Source organism: Bison bison, unplaced genomic scaffold (genome assembly GCF_000754665.1).
Source record: "Bison bison bison isolate TAMUID 2011002044 unplaced genomic scaffold, Bison_UMD1.0 scf7180017864352, whole genome shotgun sequence".
Taxonomy (NCBI): domain Eukaryota; kingdom Metazoa; phylum Chordata; class Mammalia; order Artiodactyla; family Bovidae; genus Bison; species Bison bison.
In genome coordinates, this window is record NW_011494924.1 from 3101025 (window position 1) to 3114874 (window position 13850).

General features: G+C 39.8%; 1 protein-coding gene across 1 annotated transcript in view; it reads right to left on the minus strand.

The window, feature by feature from the left end:
* KIAA1549 (KIAA1549 ortholog) overlaps positions 1–13850 on the minus strand; it is a 124700-nt gene that overhangs the window by 57505 nt on the left and 53345 nt on the right. Inside the window, exons 6-8 of the mRNA XM_010854932.1 lie at positions 12425–12608; positions 9473–9532; positions 8146–8294 (exon numbers count right to left, since the gene is read on the minus strand). Of these exons, the coding sequence (XP_010853234.1) occupies positions 8146–8294; positions 9473–9532; positions 12425–12608 (393 nt within the window). The remainder of the gene's footprint in view (positions 1–8145; positions 8295–9472; positions 9533–12424; positions 12609–13850) is intronic.

Sequence of the window (13850 nt, forward strand, 5' to 3'; positions counted from 1 at the left end):
TGAGAACCACTGCTCTTGCAATAATAAATCTCATTAATTTTTTAATATCCCACTCCCAACAAGAGATAGATCATCCAGACAAGAATCAATAAACAGCAGATTTGAACAATGCTGCAGACCAAATGAACCGAACATACATACATAGAACATTCCATCTAATAAAACACAATATACATTCTTCTCAAGTACACACGGAACATTTTCTAGTGCACATCATATGTTAGGCCATAAAACAAGTTTCAAGGTAGACATGAGTTTCAGCATGCTGGTGATGGACAGGGAAGCCTGGCATGCTGCAGTCCAAGGGATCACAAAGAGTTGGACACGACTGAGTGACTGAATTGAACTGAACTGAATCAATAAAAAGAGACAGGACTCAAAAACTATAAGTGAAAGAGAAGACATTACATTAGATACCACAGAAATGTAACGGATCAAAAGAGACTACTGTGAACAATTATATGCCTACAGATTTGACAACCTAGAAGACATGGGTAAATTCCTAGAAACATACAACCTACCAAGACAGGACCATGATGAAACAGAAAATCTATTCAGACCAATAATGAGTAAGGAAATTAAATCAGTAATCACAAACTTCCCAGCCAAAAAAAAAAAAAAAGCCCAGAACTAGATGATTTCACTGATGAATTCTATCAAATATTTAAAGCAAAATTAATGCCAAACCTCAAAATTTTCCAAAAAATTAAAGAGGAGGAAGCATTCTCAAATTGATTGTATAAGACTAACATTATCTTAATACCAAAGCCAGGTATAGACACTATAAGAAAAGAAAACTGCAGACCAATATCTCTAAGAAACACAAATGTAAGACTTTTAACAGTCTTAGCACACCAAATTCAACAATAAATCATACAATCATATCAACAGATACAAAAAAAAGCATCTGACAAAACTCAACATCTGTTTTTGATAAAAACTCTCAACAAATTGAATACAGAAGAAACATATCTCTATATAGAAAAAATCACATATGACAAATCCACAGCTAACACTGTGCTCAATGGTGAAAGGTTGAAAGCTTTTCTTTTATGATCAGGAATAAGATGAGATTCTCCACTCTCACTACCCCTGTTCAACACAATACTAGAAATCCTAGCTGGAACAATCAGGCAAGAAAAATAAATAAAAGGCACTCAAATTGAAAAGGAAGAAGTAAAACTGTCTTTGTAGGTGACATGATATTATATATAGAAAACTCTAAAGACTCTACAAAAAAAAAAAAAAAACACAAAAAACCTAGTGGAATGACTAAGTAAATTCAGTAAAGTTGCAAGATATAAAATAAACATACAAAAATCCGTTGTATTTCTATACACTAATAACAAAATACCTGAAAAAGAAACAAACAGTCCCATTCAAAATAGCATCAAAAATAATCAACTATTCAGGAATAAATTTAACCAAGGAGGTAAAGATCTGTATACTGAAATCTATAAGACACTGAAGAAAGAAACCGAAGAATACACAAATAAATGGAAATATATCCCATACTCATGGATCAAAAGAATACTGTTAAAATGGCCATACTATCCAAAGATATCTATAGATTTAATGCAGTCCCTACCAAAATTCCAATGGCATTTTTACAGAAATAAAACAACAATCCTAAAATTCATATGGAACCACAAAAGACCCTGGTGACAAAAAAGCCAAGAATACTCAATGGGGAAAAGAAAGTCTTTTCAATAAACAGAGTTGGGAAAACTGGATATTCACATCAAAAACGTTGAAACTGGACACCATCTTATACACAAAAATTAACTCTAAATGGAAACACCTGAAACCACAAAACTCCTACATGAAAACATATGACAAAAGTTCTGTCATTGGTCTTGGCAATGGTTTTTGGATAAGACATTCAAAGCACAAGGAACAAAGCAAAAATAAATAAATGGGACTACATGTTAACAAAAAAGCCTCTATACAGCAAAATAAGCAACAAAATGAAGAGGCAATCTATGAAATGGGATAAAATATTTGCAAATCATGTATTCGATAAGGGGTTAATATTCAAAATATATTAAGGAACTGATAAAATTCAATAGCAAAAAAAAAAACCTGATTAACAAACAAGCATCAGTTCAGTTCAGTTCAGTTCACTCAGTCATGTCCGACTCTTTGCGACCCCATGGACTGCAGCAAGCCAGGCTTCCCTCACCAATTCCTGGAGCTTGCTCAAACTTATGTCCATCAAGTCAGAGATGCCATCCAACTATCTCATCATCTGTTGCCCTCTTCTCCTCCTGCCTTCAATCTTTCCCAGCATCAGGGTCTTTTCCAGTGAGTTAGTTCTTCACATCAGGTAGCCAAAGTATTAGAGCTTCAGCTTCAGCATCAATCCTTCCAATGAACATTCAGGACTGATTTCCTTTAGGATTGAATGGTTTGATCTCCTTGCAGTACAAGGCACTCAAGAATCTTCTCCAACACCATAGTTCAAAAGCATAAATTCTTTGGCACTCAGCTTTCTTTGGAAAAAAAAAAAAAAACAACATAGCTTTGACTACACAGACCTTTGTCAGCAAAGTGTTGTCTCTGCTTTTTAATACACTGTCTAGCATCAGGGTCTTTTCCAATGAGTCAGTTCTTCACATCAGGTGGCCAAAGTATTAGAGCTTCAGCATCAGTTTTTCCATTGAATATTTCAGGCTTGATTTCATCTAGGATTGACTGGCTTGACCTCCTTGCTGTCCAAGGGACTCTTAAGAGTCTTCTCCAACACCACAGTTCTAAAGCATCAATTCTTTGGTGCTCAGCTTTCTTTATGGTCCAATTCTCACATCCATACATGAACACTGGAAAAACCATAGCTTTGACTAGATGGACCTTTGTTGGCAAAGTAATGTCTCTGCTTTATAATATGCTGTCTAGGTTGGTCATATTTTTTCTTCCAAGGAGCAAGTGTCTTTTAATTTCATGGCTGCAGTCACCATCTGCAGTGATTTTGGAGCCCAAGAAAATAAAGTCTGTCACTGTTTCCATTGTTTCCCCATCTATTTGCCATGAAGTGATAGGACTGGATGCCATGATCTTAATTTTTTGAGTGCTGAGTTTTATGCCAGCTTTTTGACTCTCCTCTTTCACTTTCATCATGAGGCTCTTTAGTTTCTCTTCGCTTTCTGCCATCAGGGTGCTGTCATCTCCATATCTGAGGTTACTGATATTTCTCCCAGCAATCTTAACTCCAGCTTGTGCTTCATCCAGTCTGGCATTTTGCATGATGTACTTCGCATATAAGTTAAATAAGCCAGGTGACAATATACAGCCTTGACATATTCCTTTCCCTATTTGGAACCAGTCTGTTGTTCCATGTTCAGTTCTAACTGTTGCTTTTTGACCTGCATAGATTTCTCAGGAAGCAGATAAGGTGGTCTGTATTCCCATCTCTTGAAGAATTTTCCATAATTTGCTGTGATCCACACAAAGTTTAGCAAAGTCAATGAAGCAGAAGTAGATACTTTTCTGGAATTCTCTTGCTTTTGCGATGATCCAACGGATGTAGGCAATTTGATCTCTTGTTCCTCTGCCTTTTCTAAATCCAGCTTGAACATCTGGAAGTTCACAATTCACATACTGTTGTGAATTCACAATTTACTGGCTTGGAGAATTTTGAGCATTACTTTACTAGCGTGTGAGATGAGTCCAACTGTGCAATAAATAATTTGAGCATTCTTTGGCACTGCCTTTCTTTGGGACTGGAATGAAAACTGACCTTTTCCAGTCCTGTTTTTCAGCCACTGTTGAGTCTTCCAAATTTGCTGGTGTATTGAATGCAGCACTTTCACAGCATCATCTTTCAGGATTTGAAATAGCTCCACTGGAATCCCATCACCTCCACTAGTTTTGTTCATAGTGATGCTTCCTAAGGCCCATTTGACTTCACACTCCAGGATGTCTAGCTCTAGGTTGAGTGATCACACTATCATGGTTATCTGGGTCATTAAGATCTTTTTTGTATAGTTCTGTGTATTCTTGCCACGTCTTCTTAATATCTTCGGCTTCTGTTAGGTCCATATCATTTCTGTCCTTTATTGTGCCCATCATTGCATGAAATGTTCCCTTGGTATCTCCCTTGGAAACAAATGGGCATAGGATATGAATAGATATTTTTCCAAAGATACGCAAATGGCCAAGGGGTTCATGAAAAGGAACTCAATATCACTAATTATCATGGAAATGCAAATCAAAACCACAGTGAGATGTCACCTCACATCTATTAGAATGACTTATCAAAAGCATAGGAGATAAATGCTAGTGAGGATGTAGAGAAAAGGGAACCTTTGTGCACTACTGGTGGGAAAGTAAGTTTGTATAGCCACCATGGAAAATAGTGTGGAGGTTCCTCAAAAATTTAAAACTAGAACCAGTATATGATCCGGGAGCTCCACTTTGGAGTACATATCCAAAGTAAATGAAATCACTGTCTTTGAAAAGATATCTGCACCCCAAGTTCACTATATTCAACAGGCAGGACATGGAAGTAACCTAAGTGTCCATCTATGGGCAAATGGATAAAGAAAATGGGACATGATACACACACATGCATGTACACACACAATGGAATATTACTTATCCAAAAGAAGCAGAAAATCCCATCATTTGCAACTATATGGGATGAACCTTGAATGCATTACGCTAAGTGAAGTAAGTCTGACAAATACTGTATTATCTCACACTTGTGGAATCTAAAAAAGTCAAACTCATGGAAAGAGTAGATTGGTGATTGCAAGTGTGGAGGGGAAGAGAAATGGGGTGATGGTGGTCAGAGAGGGTACACGTCTAGTCATCAAGTTCTAGGGATCTAATGTATAGCATGGTGACTACAGTTAATAATATTGTACTGCATACTTGCTGCTAAGAGAACAGACCTTAAAAGTTCTCACCACACACACACAAATATGTGAGCCATGGATGTGCTAACTAATCTTACATTAGTAACTGTTTCACAATGTATATATAAATCAATGGAGAAGGACATGGCAACCCACTCCAGTATTCTTGCCTGAGAAATCCCATGGATAGAGGAGCCCCCTGCAGTCCATGAGGTCACAAAATAGTTGGATGTGACTTACCAAGTAAACAACGTGCATAAAGCATATCATCATACTGTACACTTTAAATTCACACAATGGTATAAGTCAGTTACTTCACAATCAAGTTGGAAAAAATCTCATAAATTCACTATCTGCTGGGTCAAACAATACTTTGATTTGTCCCCAAATTTGTATCTCTCTGGTGTTAACAGGGAAGTCCTGTTACATCAGTACTTCAGAATCTAGGACACTTGATATATCACAGTTTTGCATAAATATAGCTTTCTATTTTGTTTCTATTTCTCTTAGTAATATGCAACAACTTTATGGCCCCTTCAGACTCCAGCAAAATAGTGGACTGACATTCTGAGAGAATGATCAACGGTAACCCCAAGCCCTCTATTTTAGACACATAATTTGAATGTTTGGTCTCTACATTTGCCATTGGCAAAACGTAGCTGCTACTTTTCTAGCCACAATACAGAACTGTAATAGTGCCCTGTGCTCTGGACATGGCTGTTGGCCTCTTTCTTCACCACTGGAAACTTCTGGCAAACTTTGGGCTGCTATTTCATGATTTCATTGTGAACGCCTACTTCCAGATCATGTATAAAGATCCTTAACATAGGTCCAAACTCCCATCCCTGGAGAACCTATTCTTTATACCTCTCATCTTAAGAATGGCTCACCTGTTCAGCCCTTCATTTGCTGTTTCTAGGCTAGTTCCTTGACCACTTCTGCTCCCTAACCACCTACTTCCTCCCCCAGAACTGTGCTGTAGTAGCTGATTTTCATTAGCCTTTAGGATGGAATACTACAAAGGGCTACTGAAACACAATAGATTATATCCCCCTGCCTGTCTACCTACGTGCCTATTTATTCCATTTTAAAGTTTGAATAAGTTTTAGAAATGCTTCTTCTTGCAGAAACCATACACCTAAATATCCAGTGACATCTACCTTGATTAAAAATTCTACATGCTTCTCTAATCTGAAAGTAACAGTCTGTAAAATCTAATCCCAACATCCTTTCTAGATGACTTCTTATCAGATTCATATCTGAAATCCATAAAACCAGGCTGTGACAGTCATCATTTGGGGCAACACTTTCTATTTTATTTTAAAAAAATATTTTCTGATTAAAATCACATATTCAACCATACAAATTATATGCTCATTGGAGAAATTTTGAAGAACAAGAAAAATAAGGATAAAGAATATAACAAAAATCACCTGAAACTCAATCAACCAAAGAAAATCATTGCAAATGTTTTGGCATATCCCCTGTCACTTTTTTCATAATATGTACATTAATATTTGGATTACATTGCATATATTCATTTGTAGCCTCTTTTTACTTGAGCTTTTTTCTATATTTCCTCACTAATTAAAAAAAAATGATAATGGGACATTCTAACATAAAGATTTCACTACTGTTTATTTGCCCATTCTCTAATTGCTGGACTTTGAGTTTGTTTTAATATTTTCACTTTTACACATTATGTTTTTTTTTTTAATTTTAACACCAAAAATACTTTGTGTTGAGGTATAGCAGATTAACAACATGGTGGTAGTTTCAGGTGAAAAGGCACTAAACCATACATATAAAACATGAATCCATTCTCTCCCAAACTCCCCTCCCATCCAGGCTGGCACATAACATTGAGGAGAGTTCCATGTGCTATACAATAGGGTCTTTACACATTATGTTTTTTTCTTTTTTTTTTTAATTAAATTTATTTATTTGCTTTATAATATTGCGTTGGTTTCTGCCACACATCAACATGAATCAGCCACAGCATTATGTTTTGATGAAAAGTCCTGGTTGTACATAAATCCTTGCCTACGTCTCCATGTTTGGTCACTCTAAAGTGGAAGACATGGAGGGTATGTTTTCTAAGCAATTTATTAGATGGCACCATTAGCCCAGGATGACTTGGTTAACTTTCACAGATTCCACATTTCTATCTTAGGGAACTTACACAACTAATAAAGCATATCATTATGGAATTTTATGGTCCTCTACAGCTATTTTATGTGCATAAATTAACCTCCACCCAGACCTTGAGCTCTAAGAAGCCAAGGCTGCCAAATAAGGTAAGGCTTTTTATGTTCATTTTTATTCTTAGTATTATAGTTATTTGTTTAATATTGCTCTCATTTTTTTTTTTTTTTTTTTAGTTTTTTAATTTCTCCATATTCTATAGCATCTGGCAAAGTAACTAGTTTAGAAACCTAACAACCACCTTTCTGGGAGGGAAAATAAAGTGCAACATATACAGGGGAAAACTTGGTAAAAGAGCTGAGGGATGATGGTGATGCCAGTTCTCAGCAAAATGGCCAGCTCCCCACCCAAGTGTCAGCTTCATATCTTTCTCTCTAAAGCCTCTAAACCACCAGCCTCCATGTCTCTGCACGCTGGGGTTTCACCCTGGCTTCTTGTCTCTGAAATGACATAGCTCTAAATATCCCATTTCCCTAGCTTTAAAAGTCAGCATTTGATAAAGAGGAAAATCCAAAATAACGTCATTCATATCGAGATGGGAATTAATTACAGCCTCAACCCCCAACTCTGAGTATGTGCATTTTTAAATGGGTCACTTTTCGATTCAAATGGATCTGTCATTGCAACCTTTCTGCCAGTTTATGTAGTGAAGACAACTTGGGTAACAAGAGACAATCAGGGCTGGCGGGAGGTGGGGAAGACAGAGTGCTGGAATAGAGGACAGTACATTTTCCTCTTTCCCATCTCTCAAGGTCTCTCACAGCTGAATGATTTATCTCTACGATGCTATCAATAATGTGTACCATTCCATAAAATCAGGTCATCCAATGGCAATCCACTTATACATTCTTTTGCTGTGGTCCCCACAAGGCCATTTGCTGCACTGACCACTTATTAAGGACTCGGGAAGTATCTGTCCGGACTCTAGTGGAACTGAAATCCTGACACATTCACTGCTGCTTAAGAGAGCAATCAGTCTATTTATCAACACTTTTCTCCTGGCATTTTCCATTTGCGTGAAAACATGGCCCATTTTTAGATGGCTGCTCTCTCCTTCCCCTCCCTCCTCCTCTGGCCTTCTTACCTGCACCATGTTGTTCCCAGCAGTGATGGTGGCCCTTCTCCACATCCGCCTTCTGGTGGAAACTTCACTGAGCAGCTGGGCCAGCTTGCGCTCCATCTCAGCTTGAAACACTTCATTCTGGAGTTGCTTCTCAACAACACCCAGGAGGACTACATTTAAGGTGAAACACACACAGGCCCCCAAACAAGTTAACAGTGGAGAGGAAAGAGTGTGTATAAAGGAAATTAACACAGGCTTACTATAAAATGCCAATCCCTAGGAAGGAGACATTAAAGGGGGAAAGAGGGAAGACGAACGGGGTGTGAGAGAGCCTCAGGGAGGGTAGGTCATGGGTCTTATCTCTAAAGTTCACAAAGACTGGTAGCCAGAAGTTCCAGGAGTTCAGCAATGCAGGGGCTTTGGAGCTAAGAGCTCCTACACAAGATCAAATGCTTTGTCTGCACTGATTCAAAATTTCTGTAAATGGTCTGAACTCATATTCTATCTTAAGATTCAGACTCATTAACTGACTTGAGATAAGGAGGCCTGTCTTCAGACATCTGGATTATCTAAACAGACAACGGCTTCTCAGCATGGTATAGAAGAAAAAAGTGAGTTTTTCAGCCAAAACTGGCTCACATCCCCTTTGAAATAGGACCACATGCAAGTCACTTAACCACTAGGAAAATTATTTCAAAAATAAGGCCACTGTACCATGCAAAGAGGTGGGGCCTTTATCAGACATCATGTTGTACATGAGCAACGAGAACTTTCAGGGCCCAGGAACCTGTCCACAGTGATGATCCCCACTTTGCAAGCTTCCTCCATGACCAGTGAGGTACCAGGCTGCTCCCACACTGTCATAGGCTGCGCATCTTTTACTCTTTTGTGTCCCAAGTTAGAAAGCCTTTATTTGCAATTCCACAGCTATGAATATCTGATCCAGGCCCACAAGACTTTAAAACATGCTTCTTAACTGCTCACCAAGTTACCTTATTTGTCCTTATCAAACCAGACATATGAGGCTTTTAGGGGAAAAGAAGAGAGCCTTGCTTTGGAACCTTGTCCTGTTCTGGTCAGAAGATTGTCAATTCCTGTTAGACTTTGTCCTGGACTTGACATATGAATTTTAAAGAAAGCCAATCCTTTCTGTGCCATAACTCAGTGGGACATATTCTCGTGGTCAAATCTGAATCCCTTTTCTCATTCATTCTTTTGCCAAGAATCTAAGGTACATGTTGCCCTGAATTTAGGACTCAGAAACAGGAAAGGCGGTGTCCCTCTCAATATACCAGCACAGGCTTCTTCCTCTTACAGTTTCTCAAAACATTATGTAAGTTAAACATACCTGTTCTTACCCAGGAGGACTTCAACAGCTGAGATAAGTTGAGCTGCGGGTACTGGAAGGCTATAAGAAGGAAAGAGTTAGAAAAGGAGAAAGATCTGTTAAAAAAAAAAAGTTTGCAACAGTCAGAAAGGTGAGTGTTCTAGGGAGCGAGGGATAAAGTCACAATATGCCATCTCTCCTTCACTCATCAGCTCTGTCTGTGGGCGCAAGGCTAGAGTGCCAGGTTGGGGTGAAGGCAGAGACAGTGACAGGGTCCTGAGCATGTCAGCCTCTAGGAGAAAGAGGAAGAAAAGGAAAGAAAGGGCGACATCATGGGACACTGTTTCACAGAGCTCACCCATAAGCTCCCCTTGAAATGTCACAGTTCCAGAGCAACCAGCTTTCACTCCATGTTCCTCAGAGCCCTGGAAATTCCCAGCAGTGACTCAGCCAGGGTAAAGTGACCCAATGTCTGGCATACCTATTAGTTCATCCATACCTGCACAATATATCACTGAAAGCTGCTATTCATGAATGACAATTTCATCCCTGTCTACTTCTGCATTTTACAAGTTATTCTTTTTCATTTAATTAACACTACACTAAAATACGATAAGGGCTTCCCAGGTGATTCCCAGGTAGCTCAAATGCTAAGGAATATGCCTGCAATGCGGAAGACCTGGGTTCGATCCCTGGGTCGGGAAATCTCCGGGAGGACGGCATGGCTACCCACTCCAGTACTCTTGCCTAGACAATCCCATGGACAGAGGAGCCTTGCAGGCTACAGTCCATGGGGTTGCAAAGAGTCGACACAAATGAGTGACTAACACACAAAACACAGTAATAAGCATTAAGCCATTTGGCTGTTCCATTCTGAAAAAGAATTTGATATCTTTTTTTTTCCCTTAACTTCAACTCTGGAATCTACTGTTTTTTTGAGGTAAATATTTCCCCTATCCTGACTCCACTCCCTTTGTACTGTGAACTGAACTGTTTCCACCAGGAAGGAAGGTTTTGTTGGTTTTCATTTCTGTTTCTTTTTTCTTCTTAAATGTACACACAGTAAACCTTGGTCTTTTTGCTGCATATTTAGGTTGCTGCTGTATATTTAGGACTTCCCTGGTGACTCAGATGGTAAAGCGTCTGTCTACAATGCAGGAGACCCGGGTTCGATCCCTGGGTTGGGAAGATCCCCTGGAGAAGGAAATGGCAATCCAGTCCAGGCCTATTGCCTGGAAAATCCCATGTACAGAGGAGCCTGGTAGGCTACAGTCCATGGGGTCACAAAGAGTCGGACACAACTGAGCGACTTCACTTCACTTAGGTTGGTGCAAGCATAATTGTGGTTTTGGACCATGATTTTTAATTCATTTTAACTAGGCTCAAGCATATCTTTATTAATCAAAATAGGAATCACTACAATCAACACATCTTTGCCAATGAGAAATAAGTTTGTTTATTCCTGTAGTGTGAAAACCCATGCTTCAGGATCTGATGAACTCTTGGAAAGCATTTTCTGCATCCTGCTAGTGGTGGAAGCATTTTCTCTGCAGAAAGTTGTCAGGATGCTTGAAGAAATGGTAGTCGGTTGGCGAGAGGTGAGGTGAACATGGCAGATGAGGCAAAACTTCATAGCCCAATTCATTCAACTTTTAAAACATTGGTTGTGTGACATGTGGTCAGGTGTTGTTGTGGAAAAGAACTGGGCCCTTTCTGTTGACCAATGCTGGCTGCAGGTGTTGCAGTTTTCAGGGTATCTCATCAATTTGCTGAGCATACTTCTCAGATGGAATGGTTTCGCCAGGATTCAGAAAGCTGTAGTGGATCAGACCACCAGCAGACCACCAAACAGTGACAATGACCTTTTTTGGTGCAAGTGTGGCTTTGGGAAGTACTTTGGAGCTTCTTCTTGGTCCAACTGCTGAGCTAGTCATTGCTGGTTGTCATATAAAATCCACTTTTCATCCCACGACACAATCTGATTGAGAAATGGTTCACTGTTGTTGTCTAGAATAAGAGGACACTTCAGATGAAAATTTTTTAAAAATTTTCAGTCAGCTCACAAGGCACCCACTTATCGAGTTTTTCCACCTTTCCAATTTGCTTCAAATACTGAATGACTATAAAATCGTTGATGCTGAGTTCTTCAGCAACTTCTTGTGTAGTTGGAAAAGGATCAGATTTGTTGATGGCTCTCAACTGGCCATTGTCAACTTCCGAACTATGTTCCTCATCTTCAAGGCTTTCCTCTCCTTTGCAAAACTTCTTGAACCATCACTGCTCTGTACATTCATTAACAGTTCTTTGGCCAAATGCTTTGTTGATGTTGCGAGTTGTATCTGCTTTACAACCCATTTTGAACTCAAATAAGGAAATCACTCGAATTTGCTTTTTGTTTAACATCATTTCCATAGTCTAAAATAAATATAAAATACACAGCCAGTAACAAGTCACTAGCAAAAAAAAACATAAAGTGAGAAATGGGCATTAAAACGATGTCAACATAACCAAATTTATTTAAGAAGGTATTCCGATATCAAATGGCAAAGTTCAACAATGCAAAACCGCAATTACTTTTGCACCAACCTAACAGTTTTATGGGTTTTGACAAGTGCATAGAGGTGTGTAACCACCACCATAATATACAAGACACTCTCATCACTACCCCCTCCCCCTACTCCAAGCTGCTTTCTTCACATCCTTCAGCCCTGGTAACCACAGATTTGTTACTCGGTCCCTCTGGTTTCACCTCTTCCAGGACTGGTATAATCTTGGATAGCACCCTTGGCTCTCTGAAGAGAATAACAAAGCAAGCCTCGGGGCAGAGGAGGGCTCTGGAGGCCCACCCCCACGTGATCTGAGAAGCTCCAGTTTTATCTGATTTATATTCTGGATTTCTTCTAGCTATTCTGTTTGAAGAAGTCCACCAACGCAAGCATTCGCAGCCACATTCCCCGGGAGAGCACCACTCACGTTCAGCGATCTGCAGCACCGGGTACCCCAGGTAGAAACTGAACTCCACCACGCTCAGGTTTCTGAGCAGCTCGCTCACTTCAGATCCATTCAGAAACCCCTGCGAGCCTCTGACAGCAAAGACGATGTTCACTGGGCCCCGGCGAGGAGCCAGCCTCGAAGATCCCACAGTGATATTCAAGATCTGAAAGAAAGCAATTGGAATAAGATAAATTAAAACATCTAGCTCAAGGCCTGACTATGATTTCTCTCTCACAATTTCCCTCACCAAAATTTTTTTTAAGAATATTTTTAAAGGAAGAATAATTGGCTTCACAACCAGGTTCCTTTTTGTAATAATTTTAAACCTTCAGTTTATTGAAAACATTTTTTACATTAAGTAGAGAACTGAACACATACATGTATTTATAGTTTCTCCCCATTTCGTTCCCACCCCAAATCCCACTGAAATAATAATAAGATGAACAAAGGGGAATAAATCTACAAAGACACCGAGAAAAGAAGAAAACCAGAGATTCTGTCAAATTACTGGAAGCTGGAGGCAGGGTGGGAATCATGTTGATACAAACCAGAACAGAGGGAACCAAGACCCCAAAACACACACATGCACAGACCACAGTGGACTGAGAAGGGTCTCCTCCAGAGGCCCCAGAAGGCCTCCTCCCAGAGATCTGCAGGAACTGAGACCAGAGTGGGCTGCAGGACAGCCAGTGGGGTCACTAGGTAAAGACTGGGTGATTCAGGTATCTCCCACCCCTCTCCCTTCCCATGTCACACCCAGGCCAAGTCAGAAGGGCTAGCAGCCCCAGGTTCACCCCAGGAAGCTGAAGAACTGCTCCCTGAGGAAGATGAGCTCCTGGTCTGAGAGGGCCCAAGACCTGTTGTGGGGCAGCCTCTAAGCAGGAAGGTGGATGAAAATAACCACAGTGCACATAAGAGACAAAGAAGGAAAAAACATGAAAGAAGGAGCTGTTCTGCCATAAAAAATACATCAACACACCCCATCCCCAGGATACAACCTCCTCATCTCATACGACTGTTGCCTGCCCCTGACCACATACTGCCTGGTACCCAGGGCTCCAGTGAACTCTCCTATCAGGAGAGAGGGCTGATGTAGACACAGACTCTACAGCTGAAGGGGAAAGGTGAACAAGGTCCTAAAACCACCTTCTTCCTCATTCCTAAAGACAACCACTAACAGTCAGCAGATGTTTACAGAAAACTAATAGCATGAAAGTGAAGACCCAAGATAAACACAGAACAATGGCAAAGAATGCAGAGAAAACTTAGGACATGGAAGACAACTGATTAAAAATTCTAATTAACATCCTCAGAAACTTCCAAGGGACTATTGTAACATCATTCAAGACAAGCCTGCATTATTATAGGAAGCCTGCAATGAAACAAAGAGCAAATAACAATGAAA